This window comes from Colius striatus, chromosome 15 (assembly GCF_028858725.1).
Source record: "Colius striatus isolate bColStr4 chromosome 15, bColStr4.1.hap1, whole genome shotgun sequence".
In the NCBI taxonomy this organism is placed as follows: Eukaryota; Metazoa; Chordata; class Aves; order Coliiformes; family Coliidae; genus Colius; species Colius striatus.
This window is the reverse complement of record NC_084773.1, coordinates 19,053,418-19,079,190: the sequence shown is the minus strand read 5'-3', so window position 1 is coordinate 19,079,190 and position 25,773 is coordinate 19,053,418. Positions and strand designations below refer to the sequence as shown.

The window sequence follows — 25,773 nt, the reverse complement described above, 5'->3', positions numbered from 1 at the left end:
TCATAAATTAAAGTGGGGTGTTTTTTTCTAGTTTAATCCTTAGGAAGAACTAATCAGACAACACGAGAGTAGAATCATCCCTCTTCTTCTCATATGATTTCTGAGACATGTCAACGGTGATATTTGACTGACAAGTGGAAATGAAAAAAATCATTAAGCTGGAACTAGCCAGAGACTTGCAATTAAGTTGTTGTTATTGAACATGTATATTCCAGTTGGTCCAGAAGCCCCAGATGGCAGAAGGGCACCACAGCATCAGGTGCTGTGTGAAAACATGCCATCTAGCCTCGGAGAATTTGCCAGCTGCAAATTGACTATCTTTAGTAAGTGTATGGTGATACTGCAGGTTCGCTGTGTTTTCTGAAATGAATGCAGGAAAAGCACTTACAAACCCACTATTCCTACATGCCTGAGTTGCTATAAAATGTCAGGAAAAGAGTGCTTTTTGTCCCTTTTTAGTTATCATCTCAAAGATTAGAGTCATCTTTTTGACCTCACATTCTCACAATGTGCCTCTCTGACAAACAAACAAACAAAAATCTCTTCTACATAGTGTAACTGCATACCTGTGGTAGGAATCTGATGTCTTTGATTTAACTGAACCTGCAAAAATGTATTAGGTGGCCAAAGTAGTTAAAATATGGGGCTGGGATGGAGGTGACAAAGGACATCAGGGAAGGGAAACTGCAGAACTCATTTGCAAAATGTTAACATGTGGTAAGTCAAGCATAAAAGCACAAGCTATCCTTCTCATGCTGGCCTTGCACAGCTAAAGCTGATATTTCTAAGTGGAGAACTATGCCATAGGCCCGTGACCTTGTCAGCTCTTGTAAGCCCAAGTGGATTGGGTGTAGTGAATACGTGAGTGGCAGTACCCCAAGGAAACAAAATCTGCATTGAAGGCTTTGCTCCTGGGTTCATGCTCAGTCAATGAGCCCCAGAGGTGTCCACAGTCACCGTGCTCCTACCTATGCGAGAGTTTGCTGTAAAACTAAGGCTCGACCCTAGTCCTATCATAAGACTTGGTGTAACAAGTACAAAAAGTGAATGTTATCTTCTAGGCAAAAGTAGACTTTCAGAGATGTGATGGAGTTACCACACTGTAATACATCAGCTGAGCTACAGTAACAAGCTGAGTGCATGCTCCTGCTTTGTGCCCAACCTGAGCTGAACCACATTAGCATGAATCTCAGTGCTCAGCTCAGGAACAGTAACTCATTAAATAGTAGTTATTCTATCATCTCTATGAGTCCTATGTGATCTCACTCTGCCAATTAAAAATGTTATCTTGTTTTTCTGACATAATTTATGTTTTGACAGCCCTTCCTCTGACCAATGCCACATGTCATTACAGAGGCAACTACATTTCAGTGCCCGACACTTCTTAATTACAGACTCACACATGCATAGAAAAGCAAATGCGGTTTTTCAGGTGAGGGCTCTTACACTAAGTCTGGGTCACCAGATGCTGTGTTGAATTTCTACTAGTCCCCAGAGGAGATGCCACTGTTTCTCAGCCAGTGCATTTCAATAATTCACCACAAAAAAAAAAAAGACTGAAAGGGAAACAGAGGTGGCAGTGACTTAAGTCTTACTCATTGAAGAAACAAATTGTTTTCCTGTCCTTTCTCTTGAAAAGCAATGTATCACCACCTATGTGCATGAGCCCTCTGTGCAGCAGAGGATAGCCACCAAGTCCTTCCCTTCTCTTGCCATCAGCATCTTCCCCATGGCCCCAAAGCCAAACCCATTCCTTGTGCAGTGAAGCAAAGCCAACTAATGTGGACTTGATTATAATACTTCAGGATCCTGAAAGATAATAGATAATAAAATATTATTTGTTACATAACCTGCTTAAAAAATAAAAGGACTTATAGGAATTCTGCTCAGCTTTAATTACAGCAACACAGCTATAATACAGTGATCAGCTGGAGCCAGATCCAATAAAATCTCCATCCGGCTCCTGTACAGAGACCTAAGTGAACCCGATTCTCTTCCTGGGCTTCCAGCCCAGAAATTAGATGGTAGTTTTTATTTAAGGTCTTATGTGTCAACTTCCCTCGTCAACACGCACCTCGCGGAGGCAGAGAGGGAAGCGGCATCCCGACACGGCAGCCCCTCGGTGCAGGCGCACATCTTATCCGCCCGCCCCAGGGAACAAGGCGAGTTCCAGTGGAGCCTTTCCGACCTCTCGGGGAACCCGCCACCTTCCTCCTCTCTTCCCTGCTGCCGCTGGCCCCCGCGGGGCGCGCCCGGCACAGCGGCTGGGTCGGGCCGGGCCCGGCCCTTGGGCGGTGTGGAGCGGGTGGGCGGGGGAGCCGGCCGTGCCCGCCCCGCCCCGCCCCGCCCAGCCGCGCGGCGCTCGCCGCTCCAGAAGAGGCGGCGGATGCCGTGGGAGCTGCGGGATTACGGTGAGCGGCTTTGGGAGAAGTACTCTGGCGAACCTCGGCGGTGACGGCGGGAGAAAGCGGTTCGGCTTGAGGTAGGCAACTTCAGGGAGCAAAGTTGGGCTGGGTGCCTGGCGGTGGCCGTCCCCGGGGTGGCGGCTGAGGGTGGCGGGGGCTTCCCGACGAGCCGCCCGCGGGTACCCCGCAGCCCTCTCTCGCGACGCTACCGCCCCGAGGGTTGTTGTGCCTCGTGGAAAGGAGGGAAGGAAGGAACGAGCGACCCGTGGGACCGCTTCGTGAGCGCCCACGTTGTCGTCGCGATGGGGAGATGCGGGGCTGCGCCCCTGGGAAGCGGTTCCCGGCCGCCGTGGCAGCCGACGTCAGCCCCTCGGACGCGCGGCTGACGGGCGTTAGTGTAAAGGCGGCAGGAGGGCTCTCCCTGCCTGGGCCGGGGGAGATCGCGGGGGCTGACGTGCTGCCTCGCCGAGCGCATCGACAGTCCGGTGCAGAAAACAAGGTACTTTCAGGTAAGGTGCAGTACGGGCACTTGGTACGTGCGTCTGCAGCACCGGTGCAAACACATCGCTCGCCTGATCGATCTCTACTAATTGCATTAGCGAGGCACCCCTCCCTTCTTCGCGCGCGGCGGGGAGCCGCTGCCCGACTGTCCTTCGCCTAACGCATCTCTTCCTCGGTTGCAAACGCTCCACGAAAAGCCCTGGGTTCCAGAGCCGCTTTCTGATGGTCGGAAAGCGCCCGAGGGCTGTGAGGCTGAGCGCTTGCGAAGGTCTGTCTGCTCGGCAGGACCTGGGCTGCAGCACTGGTGCGTCAAAACTACTGGAAATCTGAATATTTGTATGTCTTTGAGGGTTGGTCCTTCCCCCCCCACCCCCGAAAATTGTTTTAAGTGAGCCTGGAGTTACTCAAGTTCTAAAGCTCTGCTTCTCTGATTTTGCTTTTAATTAAGACCTAATAATTGTCTCGAATTAAAGCAGGTGAGCATATGAGGTTTTTCTGCTGTCTCCCTGGTGTCGGTGGGGATGCTAGTATGTTTGTCAGGAAAAAGACCAAACCCCACACGGCTCCAGATAAGGCTTTTTGAAAAGGGTTTTTTTTCATCTTGAATAATCACTTTACTTTTTCTGAGTGTCATTGGGAACGGTTCACTTCTGACAGAATTCTGACAAACCTAGAAATTTCCTATCAGATGTGGGGGAAAAGATTGAGTTAGACGTGAAGTTTCAATGGGATCTCACTCGATGGTGACATGGCTCAGCATAGCTGATGCCTCTTCTCTCTGTCTGTCCCTGTAGCTCTGTGCAATAGCCTCTCACAGCTTTAGCCTGCTCTGGTATTCATTAACTAGTGATTTGCCTTCTTTTTTGGAACTTTAAAGAAATGCTTATTTGTGATTCATACCTTACTGGGTGTGAGCTGCTGCTGTTCCCAGTACCGCTATCTGACCTTGTTGCCAATTAAGTGTGGTGCCTGGCTGTGATTAACCTAAATCCAAGAACCATTTTGTTGTACGCCTCAGAGATCAGTCCACTTCTGATGTGAAATGATCCAGCAGTAGCCTTGGATGCTAACTGGTTAGTCATGATTACCTTACTGATGACATTGACAGACACACACAGTCAGTAGCATACTGATTTTTTTTGTGCTGTTCTCAAAAGTGCTTGTTTTCCACAAAGGGAATAATGTCAGTGTTTTTATTCCAAGTACATAAATTAAAAGCAAGATCTTAGGGTGGACAAGCAAACTCTCTGAACTGTTGACTGTGGTGTTTTGCAAGAGAAACTTGAACAATAGCTTAAGCTTCATGACAGGTTTGTACAGTGATGTAATCTTTAAGTGTATATGGAAAGTTACGAACAAAGTATTAAAATTAGTAATGGAAATGCTGAACTAAATTTCAAGCATCCAAAGTGCATTGCTACTACATGTGGAATTATTCCAGAAAGTTATTTATGATGCAAGAAACTTTCCATACTAATTTGCCAAATGAATGAGTGAAATCATGAGGACAATGGTTTAGTGAAGGTGTATCATTCTTACCAAAATTGCTTGCTGACTTGTTGCAGCTCTAGCTTAAAGACATGTTGATGCTGTGAGTTCTCTAGCCTGCTACACAGCCACTTCCCTTGCTCATCAGGACTCCTACAGACTTGATAGTATTCTCTGTATTCCATGTAGCATTGCTTTGCACTGGGAACCAACTGCAGGCATCGAGCTGAAAGCGTTGGTGTTCTCTGCATATGTAAAGCAGCAGGAGCTGCCACTTGCATCCGTATTGTTAGACAGAGGTTCTCCAAGTTTGCACTGGCATTTGCTAAAGGATTTTTCCCAAGTGGAATTTTTCTCTAGTGAATAGAACATCGGGTAGGGGTTCCCTAATTAATCTGCAGCTTGGTACCTTTTATGTTAAGGGAAGCAATAATACTAGATTCTTTGAGGAAAGCCTGTGGGGTTCAGAGCTGCTGCAAGCTCTGGCCCTGCACGTAGCTCCCGTAGCTCTGGCAGCCACTCAGCCCCCATGCTGGTGACCTCAGCTGGGGTCTTGCACAGAAATCTATGTGTGTACCCGGTTGGCTGCACGCTTTTAAATCCCTGGGCTTGCAGACTTTGAGATGTCTGAGTTGCAGACCTACCAAAACACCTTGTTCTTTCAATTCCTAAACAGCAACTGTAGCTATGTAGTGATGCTGGATTTTCATGTTACTCTTCTATTACGTTTATATTGGAGTTTTCCCCCACAAGTAAATGTTTCCAACCACTTGTGTGTATGCGTGGAGGATGATTCTTACAAGTCATATAAGGCAATGATTTTGTATGAGTGATTATCAGGGTTTACTTTGGTACTAGAAGACACAGTTAACTGCCGTCTGCAAACAACATTTTTTCATGCATTTGGAATGATGAAAGTCACAGTGGTGTGGTGCTGATGTCAGAGGAGCTAGCAAGCCTACAGAGAGGGAGGTTATTAGAGTTGAGGAACGACTATGGCTGGTGCTGAGTATGCCTCCTGAGAAGACTGTGGGTGATTCGACAAATAATTACAAGATGGATCTTGATTTACTAGAAAATGCAAGGGAAATAGGAAGTCTGCTCATCTGTAAAGTTAGCTTTTGTGTATTTCACTTCTCATCCTTCTTTGTGCTGGCTTTGGTGACTAGGTCTGTCTTGTTCTGATGTCAAATATGTAACTTCATAGTTCATAATTTGGAAATCAGAAAAAAAGTAGATTATAGTGACCTGAGATGCAAGCATGCACTGAAGTTGAACACTACTCAAAGCTACAGGTGATGGGAGATGACTTAAGTGACTTCTGTGATGCTCAGACTAATGCTTTACATGAGCAGTGGCAGGATGGATTAGACGGCAAGGTCTAGAAGCTTATTGTTTTTGTTCCTCAAAACTGAATGTGCCACAGAAGCTGTATCTGGAAATGGAGGAGCAGACTTATCTTGATTCTCATGCTCTGAGATGGTTGTTCTGTTGCTGCTATCTGTAACAAAACATATCTGCAGTGACAGTTAAGTCCTTTCCCAGGTAGTTTTGTGCTTTTGGTTTTTGTTCTGCAGCTCTACAACTGAAGTTCCCCTGAGAGACAGCCTCTTTCAGCCAAACTAGGGAATAATGAGTAGATGATTATCCCAATTAAAACCCATTAGAATGCAGAAATGTGAAGTTGATGGAACCACAGTCTTCTCTTGAGCTAGCTAACGTCTCCACCTTAGGTTTAGCAAGGCTATTGAGTCCATAGCCTTAATTTCCCAACGTAGATTGGAATATCATCATTTTATGGCTGTGGAGTAGGAGAATGCATTACAGGAAAAAAGAGGAAGAATGAGCAGTGGTACTTTGATGGGCCTTAAAAAGGGTTAAGTAAAGGCTGGGTGTCTGTCGTTGTTTACAGGTGCTGATTCAGTGCTCAAAAGCCTGTGTTGTTCTGTCCACTGAGACAGATGAGAAACAGATCAAAATTGATGGCCTTTAAGTGAAACTATACAGGAAGGTACTATTTGGATAACAAAAATATGGGAGAACCAAAGCCTTTGACTGTGGTCAGCTGAAATTTACTATACGTGGGTTGGTTTGTTTGGTTGTGTATTTAATGTATTGTGTAATGCAAAGAAAAGAGCTAATACAGAATAAAGTACCAAGAACTCAAAGTCTTATGGATTCTCAGTGTTGTACTTCGTTGAGTGAAGAGAGAAGGTGATGGGCAGCTGCTGAAATAGTCCAGATAGTTGGTCATTTTTTGTGTGTGTGTCAAGCTAAACTATGCATGTTGAAATTTGGTCTGAGAGAGGATCAATTAAAACACAGCTCATAATGTGTATAGCATTGGCTTTATTTGGAAGAGCAATTACTTTTGAAGTTTCTGCTTCTTAAATGTAGAAAAGAGTAATGTTATTCCTTAAAATCAATGATACTTCCATTTTGTATAGTGGATATAGGCTTTGTTCCCAAACTGTAACTTCCAAGTATTTTTCTCTTGAAAAATATCTGTTGATCAAAGTAAAGCGTAATTAAGTGGTGAAGTTGCTATGTTTCCAGCTGAGCAAAAGAGCAGTCAGAGCTACTGGAGTTGTGCTCAGTCTTGAGCAATTAATTTGCAGTCTACTTGTGCCCTCCTGGAGAAACTTAACCCTAGCAAGAATGGACTTTATTTGAAATAAGGACATGTATTTTAGTGTTTTGTTAATCCTGATTGCACACAGGAGAAACTTTGTCACGTTCTACTGTAAGTCATGAAGCACTTAAGATATGTACTGCAGAGCTACCAATGTGGTGGGTCTGCAGAAAATGAGACACGGCAACATGGGCTGTAAAGGGCTTTTGAACAGATGCTTCAGATAATAGAGAGAGAACCAGAGATGACTAGATTTGCCTGGGAGGTTCTTATTGATCAGTCAGTTATTGGGTGCTGGAAAATACAAGAATAAACCTCAGGGTTTTTCCATGAGAGAGTTATACTGCTAACACCCCAATGCACCAAACTCAGACAGCTGTTTCTTCTAACTGGTATGCTCTAAGGTACTTTCACAGCAATAGGTTAGACTTTTTTTCTTTTAAATATTGAAAATAAGCAGGTTTTTGTCAGAGAGACTAATTCCAGCAGTCAGGTTGACATTTATGGTTATGAATAGCATGCTTTGAATGAATTGTCTTTTTTTTTCCTGAGCTATCTGCTTTATTTCTTGGTTCAAGTACAGACTTTGAGATACCAAACACTGCAGAAAAAACACCAAACCCCATAACACCACTACCACTACCAAGAAAAAAACCTCAATCCAAGCCAAGAAACAAATATGAACACACCATCCCCCCCCAACACTTCCTCAGCATCAGATCACTTACTGTGCAATGCTAATATGACTTCAGATTAACATGGTTCCAGGTAGGTGAAGCTACATTGCAAAGTTGTAGTGGAATTAGGTTTTCATTTAAAGGCTTGTTCCTTCTGGTTCTGCTGTGATGGGCAGAGGGCAAGTGTAAGGGTCTCTGTAAAACAGTGCATATTATTTACATTTCTAATTTGCAGTTTGGGGGGGGGGAAACATATGATGAGAAGGAGTTAATAACTGTGCATGACGGATCTTTGTACAAGTGCAATCTAACTTAGAAGATCACCACCAACATCTCTGCTGTCCTGGGAGTCTGTGTGCTTTCTGTTATGTTGCAATTCCAACAGCAAAGGAAGAGGAAAGACTCAGCTGCTGCACCTCTACCTGTGGGTCTGGTGGGGGCAGGTGTCTCTACTTTTCTGATTGCAGCTAGTTTGCAGCAGAAGCCTAGATTGCTTAAACTGGTCCAGCTGTTACAAATGAGTTCATATTGGGTTTAAATGAAGGAAACAATAGCATTTTCTTAGTAGAGTGAATCACTTGCATAGCATGTAGCTGTGGAGTCAGGACGTGTGGTGGACACAATGCAAGAAGCACCAGAGGCTCTGTGGATGGGTAAGTTTCATATCTATTCCTATATGCTGTTTCTTTGGGTTTGAGATGTGTAGTTGAGGAAAGATGTACATTCAGTTGTAGTGGAGAAATGGGAAATCTTGACTTTTACTGTAGCTTCAAAACTGCTTTGAGCTTCATTGGAAATGTATGGTTAAATGCAGATTGCTTTGCCATCTACACTGTAATCAAAGTGGTAATGGGCCACCATGGCATTGTTTTAAAAAGTTCTCTCTATTCCCATTGTTTTTTCTCACTTCAGAAAAAGCCATACTATTTCTGTAGCACTGCTGAAGTCATGGGGCTCTGTTCTTAATTTGGCAAGTGTGTTTCAGTTCAGTAGGCCTTGACAATTCTGAAGAGTATTATCACTCAACTTATTTAGGTCTCTTATGAAATTTAAAATGTAATAAATTATAGCTGTTTGTAGCTGTAAACTTCACTTTGGAGCAAATTGATGGGGAAAATCAACTGCTTTTCCACATTCTGACTTTATGTAAAGCATGGTCAGCATCCCTTTTTCTTATACTGAGGTCAGGAAAATCATTTTCAGTGTTTTGTGCTACTTGACTACATAAGGAGCAATCCTGTCTAATCCAATCCAGAGCAGGTCAGTAAATGATAAATTTTGTTTAGCTTGCAAGCATACTGATTTTCACAGTTCATTTACAGAAGAATCATGTATCTCTGCATTGAAGTTGGTGTCTCTTAGTATTCCCAGTAGAATGTACAAGATGAAAAATACTGTTTTAATGGTATGTTATTGTGGAGATATTTAGCTTGGAGAAACTGGGAAATCAGGCTTGTGTGGCTGATGCAGAAACATCATTTGTTTTTCCTGAGTATTGTTGGGATGCAATCAAAACATTTGGCTTCTTAGAGCTTATTGCACTCACCTGGGTGTGTCTGTCCTGCTGGTTAAGGATAGTCTGTTTCTAAACTCATGAAAACAGGATCTTTTTTGGTACTGCCCAACAGCATGTTGGTGCCCTCTCTGAGGGAGGATGAACATTAGAGTAAACTTGATGTTTATTAGATGCTGAAGCAGGTAGTAAGCCTTGGTAATCCTGATCTGAGAGGTGCAGGATGCTAACACTTTCCTGAGTGAGGGGACTGTGTGTTGGTGGAACATACATGTGCAGGATTGTGTGGTTATTTACATCAAAAACTCACGACTAAAATATCATTTACCGTGGTGAATGTTTTTGGTGCTTGCTTCTACAAGTGTGGAGGTCATTGTGCATGCAAAGCTGAGGTTTGAGTGGGAGGAAAGCTCTCTTCAGCATCCTGGGTTATTTAACATCTCAGCCAAGTGTAGTAATGGTTGTGTGACAACAAAAAGAAAAAGCTGTATGTGCATGTATGTTTTACTGAAGTAACTTATAAAGCAGAGTATAGGTTGATATCATTTCTGCTAGGTCACTGCTTCACACCAGTACCACCTCCACATTGTGCTCTCTGAACATGCTGCTGGACAATTAAGTAATAACAGTAAAATGTTTGTTGGCACTTTCTAAAAACAAAGGAATTCAAGAAACTTAGCACAGTGGTGAAGAGCTGTTAGCACAGAGGCTATCCCATGTGCACTGTGAGTCTTCACTTCCATTATTAAGTAGCAAAGCCATTATAGTCTTACCTTTTAGTGTTTCAATTCTGAACATCCAAATGCTGTGGAAAACAGTGGTGAACATTAACTCAGACCTTTGAAAGCGTTCAGGAGAAACACATTTCTCTTTCAGGTTGTTCTGTTGAGTTTTCTGTCTGCAGTTTAAATATTTAGTTGCAGGAAATTATACTGTTCATTGCAATAAGACAGACCAGAAGGTGGGTTTTAATAATTCTAAATAATTGCTACAATCAATACACAATTTTAAACCAGCAGGATTTATAAATGTAATGGATGAGTAGTGTAGTATAATGGTTATATAGGTAACTATTACATATTATTGAAATACTGCAGGTTTGAAGGTGGATTTTTCTAGCATTTCCACAGTTATGGGAAAGCACTGTGTTAAGGACCTTCCCTGATTCCTGTTGGCAGCTGTTGTTTCCTTGACCATATGCTTCTATTTGGATGCTGATGGTTAGCTGGTGAGAAGGGTTTCTCCAAGCTGTCATCTATTTTGAGCCATGAAGTAGATGCTTAGCAGTGATGCCAGGAGGAAAGTTCACTTCAGGTGGGGCAGGTTTTCAGTGCTGTAGAAGGAGAATTTCTCTCTTGCTATAGAGCAATGAAATCCCAATGTACAATTTCTTGTTGTTGCTAACCTAGCAGAAAACAGGGCTTTCTTAAAATAGCTTAATTAAAGAGATCAGTACTGTTTTAACTATTAGTGTTTGAGGTGGTGGAGCTGGACTTTGTTCTGACAATACTTTGGCTGTTAAGTCCCTTTGTCTCATTGCCTCTAAAACTTGGTCACCTTGACTACTCAAGGAGATGGTAGCTGCAGGGAAACCAAAACTGCATTAGAAGGAACAGCTGGGGCATTTCATTCCCTGTCCTGAGGGCATGGTCACAGAAGGGAGGCTGTTCTAGTGAAGGCTGCCCTTCATTACAGTTCTTTGCCCAGAACATCCAGAACGATGTAAAAACAGACTGTTGCCAATTCATCGTGCTGGTTAGATGCTTCATTTTAAGCCTTGTACTTAAATCTGTTTGTGTGGAATTGAAACTGGAGGGAGGGAGCAGAGATGAGTTTAGGCAGGAATCGGCCTTTTGCTCTTTTATAACAGAGAATATGCCTGAATAATTGCTAGGCCACTATTCTCATTCTGAGTTACAAGGGCACGTTATTATAAATACTTGTCCTTGAAACATATGTGAACTTATTAAGTGCTAACAATTTCTGTCACGTTGATCTGTACTGAATTTAGGTTTCACTTCATTGGTCCATACAGTGGAACTGCTAATGATATCATTTGTTTCCTCCTAACCTTGGGATTTGAGAATGTATTGCCTTAGTTATTAAAAGGCAATTGAAAACATTTGCATTTAAAACATTTGTGCTATGTCACAAGGGGATCTATTTAAACATTGATTGAAGTTAAAACAATACCCTTGACACCTTTGAAAGTCCTAGTTCAATGTTCTAGTTTTGAGCTTCAGGACCATTCAGGTCTGCATCTGGCTTTTTAGGAAAACTAATGTTTTTGCACATGAGTCGGCATTTGTTGTACACTAGTGCCAGCTCCAACTCTTTCCATCTGTCCTAGTTTTTGTTTGTGTTGACTGAATACATCAAGTGTGTTTTTTGACTGTGCAGATAAATGTATGAAAATGGGTATCTGCTTTGAGTAGTCTGGGCAGGAAGGATAGATTTTTTAACTTTGCTTTCTTCTGTATGAGGCGGCATGTAAATATGTGAATTGAATCATCTGTTACACAAATGGCTTGTAAAGAGGAGCAGGTGTAATTAATTCAGGGTTTCTAAGTGCTTTCATGTAACTCCAGTGAAGCTGAAGCCACAAGATAAAGGGAGTTGAAGCTTTTCCCAAGATTGCAGATCAAGCCAGTAGGTGAATATCAACATCAAATATATTAATATCAAATACTCTTTTTCAGAACAGACTTTCCTATATCTCTATCTTATGAACTGGACACTATATATTCTAGTTTAAATCAGTGCTAAGCAATACAGCTGGATAGTTCAGTGGAAATCCCATTGAAGGCTTTTAGCAGTAAATTGATCAGCTTAGAGCAGAGGAAAGGGAATGGACAGCTAAGATAAAAATCAAAGCAGGAGTCTGTATTTTAACATGTTTGTTGTTCCATTCACAAGAAGAAATGCTTGCCTCCATAACTAATGTAGGGATTAACTGATAGATAAAAGGTAAAATTTTATGGAAGCTTTGCTAAAACTCATGCAAGGTGTTACCTGTGTGACTGTGTCATTCCTTGCATTTTCTTCTGTGGACAACATCTTTTTAGTTTATATATTTGGAAAATGCTAAAAGCTAAAGGTGGTGAGTCAGATGTTTTGGGATCTTCAGGGAGACAATTTGCGAAGCATTCCAGTCCAACTCTTCAGGTAGATGTATGTGAATGGAGAGGATGACTGCCTGCTGCTCTAAATTCAGAGTCTGATTGGGGTAGTACTTGCTATTCCTTAGAATGAGATTCTGAATATGAAGTTCAGTGTAGCTACTGGAGTGGGAGAGTGAGTACCAGTGAATGGAAATGGGAAGAAATATGTGTTGCTGTGTTTATGAATGAAATAAATGCTTAAAAGATGATGCAAATGAGCAAATATGATAAACTAGATACTCAGAATCCCTTTAAACACTGAGCACTGAAATATGCAGAACTGTTGGCAACGTGCAGATTGGCTGTATAGGGCTTGTAAATGTTATCTGTAGGCTGAACAGGGCTCACTGCAGCACTTTATTGCAGATTCTTTGTTTCCTCAGAGCATCTTATTCTCTGACCAGACATGTCTAGCTACCCAGACAGGGTATCTGTTCTTTCCTAAGGATGGAGAAGGAGCTCTCCATTTTTGTATACTAAAGAACTCAACATTCATACCAAAAGATGATGGAGATGTGTGTTTACTTGACCAAATGTCCCCATGTTAAAAGCAGCGGGAAGTGGCTGTCTAAAGTCACGATGAGAACGTCTTTCCTTCCATGAGGACTGGGTGACAGTTTGCCTGCACCTATACCTAGCCCAGTGCTGAAGCTGTTGAGCCCAGCAGCACAGTATGCAGCCCTGATGAGCTCTGTTGCCATCCTTGCCCAACTGCAATGGAAGTACACTTAAATGGCATGTTCTTCTTGACAAGATGAAGGGCAGCAGCTGCTCATGTGTAACACATCTCCCATTTTTGAATGTTTACTTGTCTGTTTTCTACTCTTGACTAAGCAAGGGTTAGCTTTTTCCCCCAGAAGTAGCTTTAATTAGTGTGAACAGGAGTTATTTTCCTCTTCTCCCCCCATTTTTTGGGGGGCTGCTTTCTCACATCGTGCTGTTCCTCTTGTTACTTGTCTCACATATTTCCAGGTCTGCAAATTATAGTTGAAAGAAGATGAGGCCTTACAGAGAACTAAGATATGATTTGTGGAATCAAATACAACTGCTGAAGTGGTTGCATGGGCGTGGTAATTCTCCTTTTACATGTTTAGCTTAATCTTCATATAGATCTTGCAGTTTTATCAGTTTCTCACTATAATTGTCAGAACTACTGAATTTTGGATCTTGAACTGACTACCTTTGCTGTTGTATGGCTATAGAAAATAAACATCTGTGTGGCTGTGGTAAAGTGCTATGTTTCTAATGCTGTGAAAGTTATAGTTCAATCTACTTTTTCCTTAACTTAAAATACAAGCAAGATGTGACATGTCTAATTATGCTGCTCTTTGACTAACATGAAGAACAAGCAGGGCTTCCCTCCCCTCTTCTCCTTTGGAGAGTAACAAAAAATCATTTGTTTTGCTTGGCATTTTGTTCCTTGCATGTAACCATGGTTTACACACCAAAATCCATATACAGGTGCACTCATAGACTAGAAAGCCATTCTGCAGATCTGTCTTACCAAACAGCTGAACTAAGTGAATCTTCATCAAGAAACACACTATCCTCTTCAAAAGCACAGCCCTCGGGAGCTCCTAGTTGGAGAGATGAGTGGTCTCAATCTCTGAGAACTGTCCCCTGTGTGTCTGGTGTGGTGGGTGCTGTGCCCTGAGCTGGTGTTTGACACTGCTGTTGTGCTTCCTCTGGAAGTCAGGGTGTTGGCTTTTGATGTCTCTCCATAAGGCACTAGGGACCAGAAAAGGATCATGGACTCTTCTTATCTTTTTCTATGTTTTCTTCAACTTCTGAGAGAAACATAACATCTCTCATGTTCACTATTCATTGAAGTCCCAGCTTTGATGCAACTGAAGACTGTTGTAAGACTTCAAGGTTTTGACCTTGTCCTTATACTCTCCCGAGAGTATTTGTCATTCACTTGAACATTGTGGGTTGATTGGGGTTGTTTTTCAGATGAAAAATCTGACCATTTGTCTTTTTTCTGACTAGAATATACTTCTACCAGGATTTCCAGATTGACTGCAAAGCAGCTTCTTCATAGTCAGGCTTCACATAGAAATGACTTCACAATTTGTTGCTTGTCCTGCCAGAGCTCAGAAGCTTGCCGTATTTTGCAGTGTCCCATGTCAGGCAAAGGAACCATCAAGGAAGAAAAGCATGGCACTTATATTCTCGAAACTGTACCTAGATTTTGATGGACAGGTGGTCTGGGGGAGTCTTGGGGTTGTTTTTTGCTCCTTTCCTTGGTAAGAGGGCAGAATGATGGTACTTGAGGCATCTGCCCTGAGTGCAACTTAACTTGAAAACTGGTTTGATATCACTTGCTGAATGTACTTCAGAGTCTAAGTTGTATAAGCTCCTTATCAAAAGCTAAGCAGCTTAAGCAAGTTGCAAAGCTTCACCACCTCATGCTTCCTGCTGTTGAGCTATTTTGACATGCAATCCTCTCTTTCCCTAGCATCTGAACATCCAAATGTTATGGATTTTGGTAACTTGCATATTTAGCTGTTCACGCTTGTATGTTACCCTTAAAGAACAAAAAGCTCTCAGACCTTTCACATAGTTGTGGGTTAAAAAAAAACCCCACTAAACATCAGGGGAATGTGTGAAACTGATAGAAAGCAGTAGTAAGGTTTGGTGAGATAACCTGAAGTATTCTCCAGTCTGCTTTCTTTCTGAGATACTTGATTGCTTAATGCAGAGTGGGCATGAGTTCTGGTCTGAGTTGCTTGATCCCTTTAATTCCTCATCAGGTATCTGCTGCCTTTCTGGGAGCCTCAAATACTGTTGTGGTGGATGCTTCCAGCTGCTCCCTGAAGCTTTTTACACTAGCGTGAAAAGGATTACATGTAAGCCTTAAACATACAAATTGCTAATAACATAGATGGACTTTCTCTTTTGTGTCCAAGGATGCTCTCTTACCAGCAGATAACACTCTACAGTCACCTTCATGAAAGAACCAGGCTGGGAATCTGTAGTTGATGCATACAACATCATCTGGAAGGGGAAAGTCACATTTTTCCTCTGCAGGTATCTTAGCAAAATAAGCAGAAGAAAATAATCTTCTTTATCCTTATGACCCTTTACAATCCTGTAACAAAGGGAAGCTTCTCCCAGCCCTTGATTCCCTGCAGCAGGGAGAGAAGAAACAGCATTTCTACCGTATTTTCAGAAGAATTTAAAGTACATTAGTCTGGGGAATAAACCTAAGTAAGGTGCTAGTGAACATATCATGCTTGGATTAATTGATCCCTATAATTCCTGGAAAGTAATACTACATAGCAATTGGAACTAGCTACATGGTACATGTGAAAAGAAGTAGCATGAGTTCTTTTTTTCTCAGACATAACCACATTTTTATCCCTTACTATCAAAGGCTCCAAGTTATGTGAAGTAATCGTGTGGATGTTTGGAGCAAACAGCTAACCCCAGTTACCTTGAGGAGGGTGCACCAAGCCTGATGGGATCTGTCTCTACAGCTGTTGCTCTGTGGAGATGGACCCCCACCTCTGCCTCTGGCAGCTACAAGCCATGTCCTGCAGCCTTGGCTCCAACCCCTGTTTACTTCCAAAATACAGGCATCTATAATTCTGGGCACGCTTGTTATTTGTGCTGTTTATCTGGTTCCTGTGCAAATCCTCTTGAGTCCTGAGTGATGTATTATTCTGTTAAATTCCACAAGCTTTCCCTGCATTGTGTGTAAGACTTCCAAAAAATAAAATCCTTCTTTGTTTCTCTGGGATACATTTTACGTACCTTAGGCTTTTCTAACTAAAAGATGCTGGTACTCCTAGCAACAAAATCCCAGCAAGGCTTTATCATCAAATGACAGAGTTCTATTATGGTATTCTACCTCTCCACTATGTCAAATACACATAGATACAATTAATACTAGAGAAATGTAAAAAGTCTTGAAAACTCCCTTTAACTTTAGACTTTGAAAACTGCTGTTTCCTGGATTCACTGTGTCTGGTCAGGCGAATTTTAAAGGCTTTACTAGTCAAAAAAGACTGCAAAAAAAGCCTTTTTGGAATTAAAATTGTTTTTTATTACTTAAAACATACACATTGTAGGCACAGCTTCAGATACTCTTGTACAAGTTATTTTTGTAGATGACTTTATACTGTGTGTTCTTGCTCTAATGATACCACTTCAGGCCAGGCATAGCTTGTTCTTTAAGACTATTTCATCATAAGCTCCAATTTTTACCTTCCCTCTCCTATACAATGAAGAATACAGTGTCCCAAGTATTTCAGTAATTGCAGCCTTATCTTATAGATCTGACAATTCAAATTTCATATTGAACTGAGAATAACTTCTCCCTGCAAGAAAGAGTAAGAACCTGTCTAATATGTGATGAGATACCTGTGTAACTGTTCTTCACAGAGGATCTTTCCTTTCGATAAGGGTGACTCCAGAGAAATGTAATGCTCAAGATCTTGATTTCTGTAGGAATGCTTGAAAAGAGCAAAGGGATACTCTCCTGGGTCTTTGGAAGGTGCAGAACAAGTGTTAGTAGGACAATCCAGGAACCTTTGCTCCTTCTGTGTAGCACGGGAAAACACAAATGCAGTGGCAGTTTGAAATGATATGGCAGGTCTCTAATGTAACTCTTCATAAAGGCTTTTAAACCTCCTCAGCCTGGATTTGGGATTGTTTCTGCATCCCCCTCCCTGGTGCAAACTCCACATACTCTCCTTGTATGAATCTTCTGGAGGTTTGCTTTCCTATTTTGTGTCAAGGTACTCTTAATACTTTACAGACCAATTAACCTTGATGCTTTTTGAACCTTTGTCAGACAGATATCTTCATTTGAGTTTAGTTCCTAAGTCAAGAAATTGGGGATTTTTTTGGTGCAGTTTTTAGTGCTTTAGATATTCTTAGGTTCATTGCCATTGAGTGTTATCTCAGTGTAGCTTTCTGCTCCTTCCAGTTTTGTTTTGTTTTGTATCTCTGAGATGTCAAATTTAACCAGCAAAGCCAATGTAGTCTTTATCACATCTAACCTTGTACTGATATTTAAAGAGGTCTTGCTAAGTAACTTAAACACTGTTTTTTTTGCCAAGATATCAACTTGAAAGTGGAGCCTTGTTACGAGGCAGGGATAAAAGAATTGTTTCACAGTTGTTTGGTTTATGAGTTCAGTGCTTTCTTCACTGTTTTTGTGGTCATAGATGAGTGGTTACAGTAGTAGTCTTTGCATAGACCCTAACATTCCATTTTCAGTATCAATGGAAGAAAACTCAGTTGAAAACTAATCTCTAGTATTCAGATTACAGACTTAAAATGAGGCTGCCTGGAGACATGAGTAACAAAGGATACACAATAGTAATCTCCAAATAACGGTGAACTGATACTACCTACTGCGAGTTCATTGTTCATCATGTTTTCTCCTTCCCCTTTACTTTCCAACATAGGGGTCTGGATAATGGCTTCTTCCAGTGGTGAGTTAATGAAGCAAGCATCTATCTAATGCTGGAATTGATTTTTTTGCAGTAATCATAGAATCGTTTTGGTTGGATAAGACCTTTAAGATTGAGTCCAAGTCCTCACCTCGTAGTGCTAAGCCCACCACTGACCATGGCCCTCAGCATCTCAACTCCATCGCTTTGCAATAGCTCCAGGGCTGAGGACTCCCCCACCTCCCTGGGCAGCCTGGCACAGGGCACAACCCTCTCAGGGAAAAAGTTTTTCCCAGTCTAAATCTCGAGTCAACCTCCCCTGGGTGTGCAGCTTGAGGCCATTTCCTCTTGCTCTAGGTAGGGAAGTGTTCTATTAAAATTACAATTAAATACCCTCACCATATTCTGGGATCTTAATAGTAACCATAAAATGGCTTGATTCTGTGAGGGTGCACTGTCATCTGCAAGCTAATCAGCCCTACTAATCAACTGAACATCTGTAATGAATTTATCATATTCTCCAATGGGTATTACTCTACCTGTTCATTCAGTTTAAGTATGTCTTTTCTGTTATTGTCTGACTTTGGGGTTAGTATCTCTGCTACTAGTTTGAGATCTGACTGAAGTGCAGTATTCACACTTTCAGGGAGCATCTCATAGCTTGAAAAAACTTTGCATAAAAATATTTGTGTGTTTTATTCCTATTCAGAAGAGGAAAACCTCCTGGGCTGGATAACTTCTAAAGTGAAATTTTATAGACATCAATGCAGATGAAGCTGCCTTGGTCTCAAGTACTAAGTAGAAGGGGAAAAAGTACGGAAATGGGTTCAGCTATAACCATTCATCTGTGACTTTGAGCTTTTCTGTCCTTTCACATCAGTGCTCTGTGCTGCAGGGGATTATTTTCTTGCATGTGAGTTTGAGTGAGATAATCACAAATAAGGTAGATTAAGGGTATCTGTGGCCATATCTCCTGAAGCTCAGTTCCTTGGTGAATTCTTTTATCTATCTCCTCCATTCCTAGGATATAGGTATTTCAAAAAAATAAGAAAATGCTGGTAAAATGGCACAGAAAATGACTTTCACATATTTTACCTGTTTTTCACCTATATGCCTGGAGCATTTGTGCCATTTTCCTGTGGCAAAAACATGAAGTGTCTAATAGCTGAAGAAGAAACAACAAAGAATTCTGTGTTCACGATCCTGTGCTTATCTGGCCATGAGGCAGAAAAGAAGCCTGTGGAGTCAATCTTGGATGAGCTTGCCTAAAGGTCATCACCTCATCTTGGCTTGCTTCTGCTCATAGTGGGGGGGAAAAAGGAAACCTGCTTGGGAGGCTTCTGGGAAGAAGATAAACTTTGCTCCATATGAGCAGTGATGCAATGTGTCTTACCAACAAGTCTGCACTAATTTTCTCAGTTTGGTCTATGGTGTTTCTCTTGTTAATATAGAGTTGTAGCATGATAGGAGTTGGAAGGGACCTTTAGAGATCATCTAGTCCAAACAAATGTGTAATTTAATAGTAAATATAAAATTCTCACCTGTGTGTAAGTGTACATGAGTGTGCCAAAGGACACTATTAGTCATGTAAGAGGATATTTTAGGGGAATCTGATGTATTATCCTTTCTACTGTCTTCCTGCTAAGTTACACAAAAAGCTGACTTAGGGATTAAAAAAACCGAGCAACACAACCCCTCCACAGAAACAATGCAGAAAACCTGGTCATCAGGCATCTGAAACATAATGTGGGAAACACTGTCCTTTCTTGCTCTGGGTAAATTGACCCAAGAATTACAATGCATTACAATGTATTATTAAAGACTTCAATATATGAAGTTTTGGAGACTTTTTCAGTTTAAAAGCAAAGTGGAGTCCAATCCTTTGTGGGAAGCCACAAGACCCCTGGTGACATTCAGATGGGAGAGGTGCTGGTGGAGCCCAGGCATTTAGACACTCATCCTCAACTCTGTTAGGGATTTTTTAAATCTCCTTTTCCACTGGAAACATAACGGTGTGGCTTTTTTCTAGAAAATGCCTGAGTAGTGCAATGCACAGGTCATGTTTTAAGTTTTGGTTGGATGTTTTAGGTAACTAAAGAGCTGATCACACATGAAGCGTTTCTTGCCTGTACTGTTATGCATGTGGCAATAATGCCATTAAAATTGAATATGTTTTCTTGTAGGTACTTAAGCATTAATGACATTTGTGGAAGGAGGAAAAAGAGACTGAGAAGGAAAGGATTTTATTTGCAATTGTCTGTTCAGCATACATTATTAGATTACTATGTATATGCTTTTATCTATAGCTGTTAATATGTGTGTATACATATACACAGCTAGCAAGACCTTTTACTGTTGAACCAACACGGAAGTTTTTTCAAGCCTGAAGTGTTAAATTTGTCAGCTTTCAAGTTACTAGACATGGAATGATTTTGCTCACAGCATAAATTCTCAGTTCAAGGAAAGTTTAAAAGGATAGAAATGTCAAATTTCTCAATGCTTTTCTGCAGTGAGACTGGAAAGCCTCAAGTGTCCATTTTGGTAAGTATTTTGGGGACTAAGAGCAGCAGTATTTGTTATAGAGAATGCTGTAAATAAGTAACTTCTTTCTCGGGAGTACGTAAACACAGGGACCTGGTGTTTGTAAATTTGTGTAATCTGGTGTTGGCAGTATTTGTGAGTTTTGTATACTTTTGAGTTGGAGCACCCTGGCTGAATAATATGTTGCCAACACTTATGTGGATTGGTGATGTTCCTGTTTAGTACTTGGTCTGTGGTTAGGTTTTTGTTTTGTTGTTTCATTTCCTAAATATTTCTTTGTTGGGAGAGAGTTTAGGAAATGGTTGAGGTTTGTGTTCATTTATCTGTTTGGTCTTTGCAAGGACTTGTCTGTGGCTCTTCTTTGTTCCCTACATCCCTCAATTCAGATCAATAGAACTACTTGAATTTCAGTTTCCAGGATTTGAAGCCCAGCTCAAAAGTCTTACTTGTCCTATACTCTGATTTTATGGAGACACTGCACATCTGTATGGGATAAATGAGGGAGAATGACATTTTCTGTTTAAAAGCTATTTGAACTAGGTGGCATTACTGTGGGCAGTAGGGATCACTGAAAATTCATCACTCTTTAAATTTTTGATGAAGAGGGAAGTACAGACATTGCAGTAGGTAATGGTCAGAGCAGGTCAGTGGTCCCTGATCAGCGTTTGTGGGGCTCCCTGGCTGGGTAAGGCCATGCTCTCTGGGAGTTGGATGTTAATGCTGGCTGCGACAGGGTCAGATGTGTGGGTCAACTTTATTCTGGCCAAGGAATATCTAAGTGAAATTATATATGCAGTGGCAAGTGATGTATTATATTTGGGCAGTCATGCAGGATAAGAGAAGCTTTTGAAGTTGCCATCTGTCAGAGATGGAACTCAAGGTGTTTTGAAATCAATACTGTATTGTTTGTACCTCACCAGAGACCATCATCCAGATATTAGTGCAGAAGTTCCTTAAACAGGAGTGGGGAATGGCTAATGGAAGTAACTCTAACTGCTAAGGATTGATCCTCTTCTGAGAAGCCAGTTGTCTCATCAACAATGTCCCTTGCTGTCTCAAGGTTTGCTATGCTGATAGTCAACAGCTCTGGCAGCTGTGGAGACCTGATACTGCAAGTGCAGATACAGTAGTCAATTGAGTTATAGAAGTAGAAATCAGGTAGTCAGGTCTCTCCCTTTTACCCCACTACATAGCACAGGGCACAGTTCATGCAACTTTGGGGTTTTTTTCTGATAGTTTTGATTTATCATAAATCTAGAGCCTTAGATTATTGTGACGTGTGACATCTTGTCATCTGAGTTCAACAAATTTCTGACCTCGAAGTATCTGTCATGGAATGCCTGGTTGAAGGTGCTGACTTATGTGCATTATCAAAAGGGTGTTTGAAAGTTGTAAGTTACAGGGGGAAAGCCTCAAGCATACAAATTGTGGCAAAAGGGGCCTGAAAATAACAGAGGAAATACTTCATTTGTGAAGAATACCTCATTTTTCTGAGGGATTGTGGGGGAAAGGGGGCTTTTTGGGGTTAGTTGAAATACTGTTATTGGAAGAATGAATGGACAGAGCTCAGGTGCTGTCAAGAGTGCTTTGCAGTTTTAACAGTATGTTAATCACAGTGGGTTTGGAGAGCCTGTTGAACTGATGTTGTGTGGCATGAGATGGGAAGACATTTAATGATCTGAAATATAGACAGATATATCTGTATAATGGTAATAAATGAAGGTGTTTAACCTGACAGAAGTTAGCCTCCGGCAATGACTGGTAAATATGAATATATATTAACACTTGCAGGGAATTAGACTGTTTTGTGCAAAGTACACAGGATTCCTGTTTACCATAGATAAAGAATTTTTACCAAGAAGTTGCAGCCTGAAAGCTTTGGTACACTATATAAACACCTTTTCCTCCTGTATGATTTGGAAGTATGATTTAGGTAGCAGATAAGAAATTTTTACTTGGGAACTGGAAGTAAGCTTGATGCTAAGTAGGGCACACAAAGTCTATATGCAGATGAATACTGCAGCAAACCTACAAGTCTGCTCTTTAGGGCTCTAGAGCCATCCCTCAGCAGCAGGGACAGAATCTGCACTTTGCATCTGTTATTAGGACCTTATTCCTGCCATTTGAAATCAAATGTCTTGGCTCATACCTGTACAGTTAATATTTTCATAGCAGGTGTCTTAGCTCTGTTTCTTTTGTGAGTAGAGATCTCAGTTGGTTTTAATAGTAATGGTTTCTTTAATTCAAACTTTTCACAATATCATGGAAAGAAAATGTGAAGTATCTTTGTTTTCTGATGAATTGGTTAATGATAAGCCCTGTCTGGCTGGAGAGAAAAAGCAAGTAGTATCAAGATGAGTTTTAAAATCTCAGGAATGAGCTTCTGTGAAAACTTACCTTATTGTGAAAAAAGTCTTATCAGTGTTCATATTTACCAATATGTGGGTGTTTGGTGAAGTAATCTAGAAAAAAGCAATATAATTTGGTTTTAATAAATAGACTTGAATTTGAAAAACTAACCTAGCCCATCAGTGTAATGCCTTCACTGTACCAACAGCAAGAAGTGTGTGACTTGTGTTTAATTGCTGTCATTAAAAAAAAAAAATCATCAAACTGGACTCACTCTGTTCAGAAGTGTATGTTGAGTGTGGAGTTACTATTGCTTAAAAGACTCAGTACTTCCAAACTGTATTCAACAATTGATTGAATGGAAAGAGTTGAAAGATTCTGATTCCCCTGTTAACTTAGGGGAAAATGCAATGCTGGTTTTCCTGTGAAGTGTTCCCATGGTGTCTCACAATTGATTGAGGTGGGCTATGTCTGCAGATGGTGCAAAGTAAAGACCTCTGGCTAGATTTAAAGAGCCACTCAAATTGGTGATAGCTTGTGAAAGGTGGTGGTCTTAATGAAGTAGGATTACTAAGGACTGGATGATAAATGTTGTTCCTTAATTATTTCCTTTTTGCAACTTCACTGTCTTTGTTGACATGGAATAACTCCCTATGGTAAAAGGCTGAGCTGAGTTAAAGCTTTCTTTAGTGTTTCCAGCCCTTAAATGGAAGAACTGTAGATACCAGGTTCAGTAAAGCCTGTTGGTGTATTCAGACAAGGTTGTGACATTGCAAAGAGTAAGAGATATGAAGCAAAAATGGTCTGTGATGCTGGTTGTAGAAAGATTAATATACAGGGAGAGTAGGTGTTCAATTACTGTGAATGGGTTTTGTGCCATGGAAGGAGTGACTAAACTGTGGGGCTAGGAATATGCTCTGTGAAGCTGAGAACCACCTGTGTAGCTGTGTACCAGAAAGACTTAGGTGAAGGTCAAAGGATCACTAGACAGATGAAATGGGGGAACCACGGCCAAAAGAGTTGGTAAGTGCAGTGAGATAAGACTGTAATAAAACTCTCCTAGTTGCTAGTTCATCTGTTAAGCTTTTTAAATCTTGAAATGGCTCTTAACTTGTCTCTGCTAATGACACACTGGAGCTGAGTTTAATCCTACTTAATGCCTGGTAATGGTGAAGTTTCTCTAAAACTTTCTTCCTCCTTTTTATGCTTACAGTCCAACTTCATCAGGATGATTTGTCTATTGTTGCTGTCCCTGTAGGGGTAGGAAGGCAGCTGTGGAACAAAGGTCTAATGAGACCCCAAGGGAATCAGAGCAACCACAGTTTTCCTTGGAGCAACATTTTTAACTTTTCTTTGGAACAAGGCATAGTATTGCCTAGTGGGTTTTTTAACTCTGTTCTTTGTCATTCTTCTTCAGCTTTTCACCAGTCAATTCTTATTTACAGTCTTTCAGGAGCATTAGATGCATTTTACATTTCTTTCAGGAATATGCTGCCAGTATTGACTCTGTAATACTCAATATTTCCTGTGCATTTAGCTCTTTTAAAGCCCTTCCAATCTCTAACATTAAATTACCTGGATATCTTAATCTCTAGATTTGCTTGATGGATGATGTCAGAGTCAAATTAACCATTTCCTTTGAGTGATAGAAATCCCCTCTGAGTTCTCGTGTTGATCTGGCAGCATGTCTGTGCCAATGGAACAAAAACCAGATATAGACTTGATTTTATAAAAAATGAAAAACAAAGTGGTGAGCTCTGACATTGGCAGGTCTGCCCTTGAGTTGATATTCCATAGATACGCCTTTAGCACTTAATAGTTGAGTTCATCTCAACTGAGACAGATCTGAGTAAACTTGAGGCATCCTGGCTTCAAAGCAAAGTCTAGAGAAGAGCTCTTCATTCCCCAATAGTAGCATAATAGGCTACGTGCAGACATAGTACTTGTGTAGTGGTTTTGGTGTATTTGAGGAAGAGTTTCCAAAGCCTACAATTTTACCTTGCTTTTTTACAGAGCATGGTAAAGTAAGTGTGTAGATACCATCCGAAGCTAGAATATTTTCATCATGGCACTGATTCCTTTCAGTCTTAGAGACTGCAAGAGGCAGAGCCTTGATTCAATGATGTGGAAGATAACAGTAATTTTTCACAGCTAGTAATTTCATTTTGAGGGAAATGAGAATTAGATATTCCCCTCCAAAAAAATAACAAGTGGGCTACTTGAAGCTGCAGATGGTTATTCCACACTAATCAGTGCATCTGCTTTTCATGATGCCTTGTGGAGATGACTTTATCATTAACTAGAATATTAATCTCATAATTCATCAAGGTGAGAGTCTGATAATTCTTTCCCTTGGCAAAGATATGCTGACCTCTAGTGTCAGTTCATCAGTTTCTTTTCTGTTTTGAAGGTTGTGATCAATAAAGAAAACTTAAGTTGTAGGTCTCTGTGGCTCTCCTGAGTTCCAGGAGTTCCTGATTAATTCAGACTCATTGAGGCTACAAATTCCTCCAGCTCATACTTAAACTTTAACTTGAACTTGTCAGCCAGATCTGACAAGTTCCATTCCTGTATATAGAAATAAGAATTCTACCTTTGGGGAGCTACTACTTTTTACACTTGACACAGGGTAGTGAAAATTAAGGTCACTGAATGAAATTACTGACTCCTGAACCCTTCTCAAACTTTCTTTCAGACTTTATTGTCCATCACTTGCTATACTACTTAATCTGAAAGTGCATAGGTTTTATAAAGCTAATTTTGAAGGAAAAAGATCAAGTTGAGTTTTTTAGTACATGTGTACTTTCATCCTATGTAATTTGTTTGGCTGGTGTGTTTTTTCTTGTTACGGTTGCCTTCAACACACCTCTCAGAGGAACTCATGAGAACTTCTCTCTGAAAGTCAAAGGAATATATAGTGAAGAAATGTGCTTTTCCTGCTGTGTTAGCACTACTTACAGGTTTGCTTTATTTACTGTTTTGAAGTATCTTTGGCTTCTCCTGATACTAAGAAGCATTCTTCCTTTAAAAAATATGCCTGTGTTTCCTTTTACATATTCTATAAGCATTACTTTCTGTTGCTTGACCTTTTCCAACTACAGCAA

General features: G+C 40.9%; 1 protein-coding gene across 1 annotated transcript in view; it reads left to right on the top strand.

Annotated features, from left to right (window-relative positions):
- The first annotated feature begins 2,715 nt into the window (after positions 1–2,715).
- The window catches only part of CNTN3 (contactin 3), a 101,781-nt gene continuing 78,723 nt past the window's right edge, over positions 2,716–25,773 (top strand). The window contains exons 1-2 of the mRNA XM_062008685.1: positions 2,716–2,904; positions 3,005–3,242. Coding sequence (XP_061864669.1) covers positions 2,716–2,904; positions 3,005–3,242 — 427 coding nt within the window. The remainder of the gene's footprint in view (positions 2,905–3,004; positions 3,243–25,773) is intronic.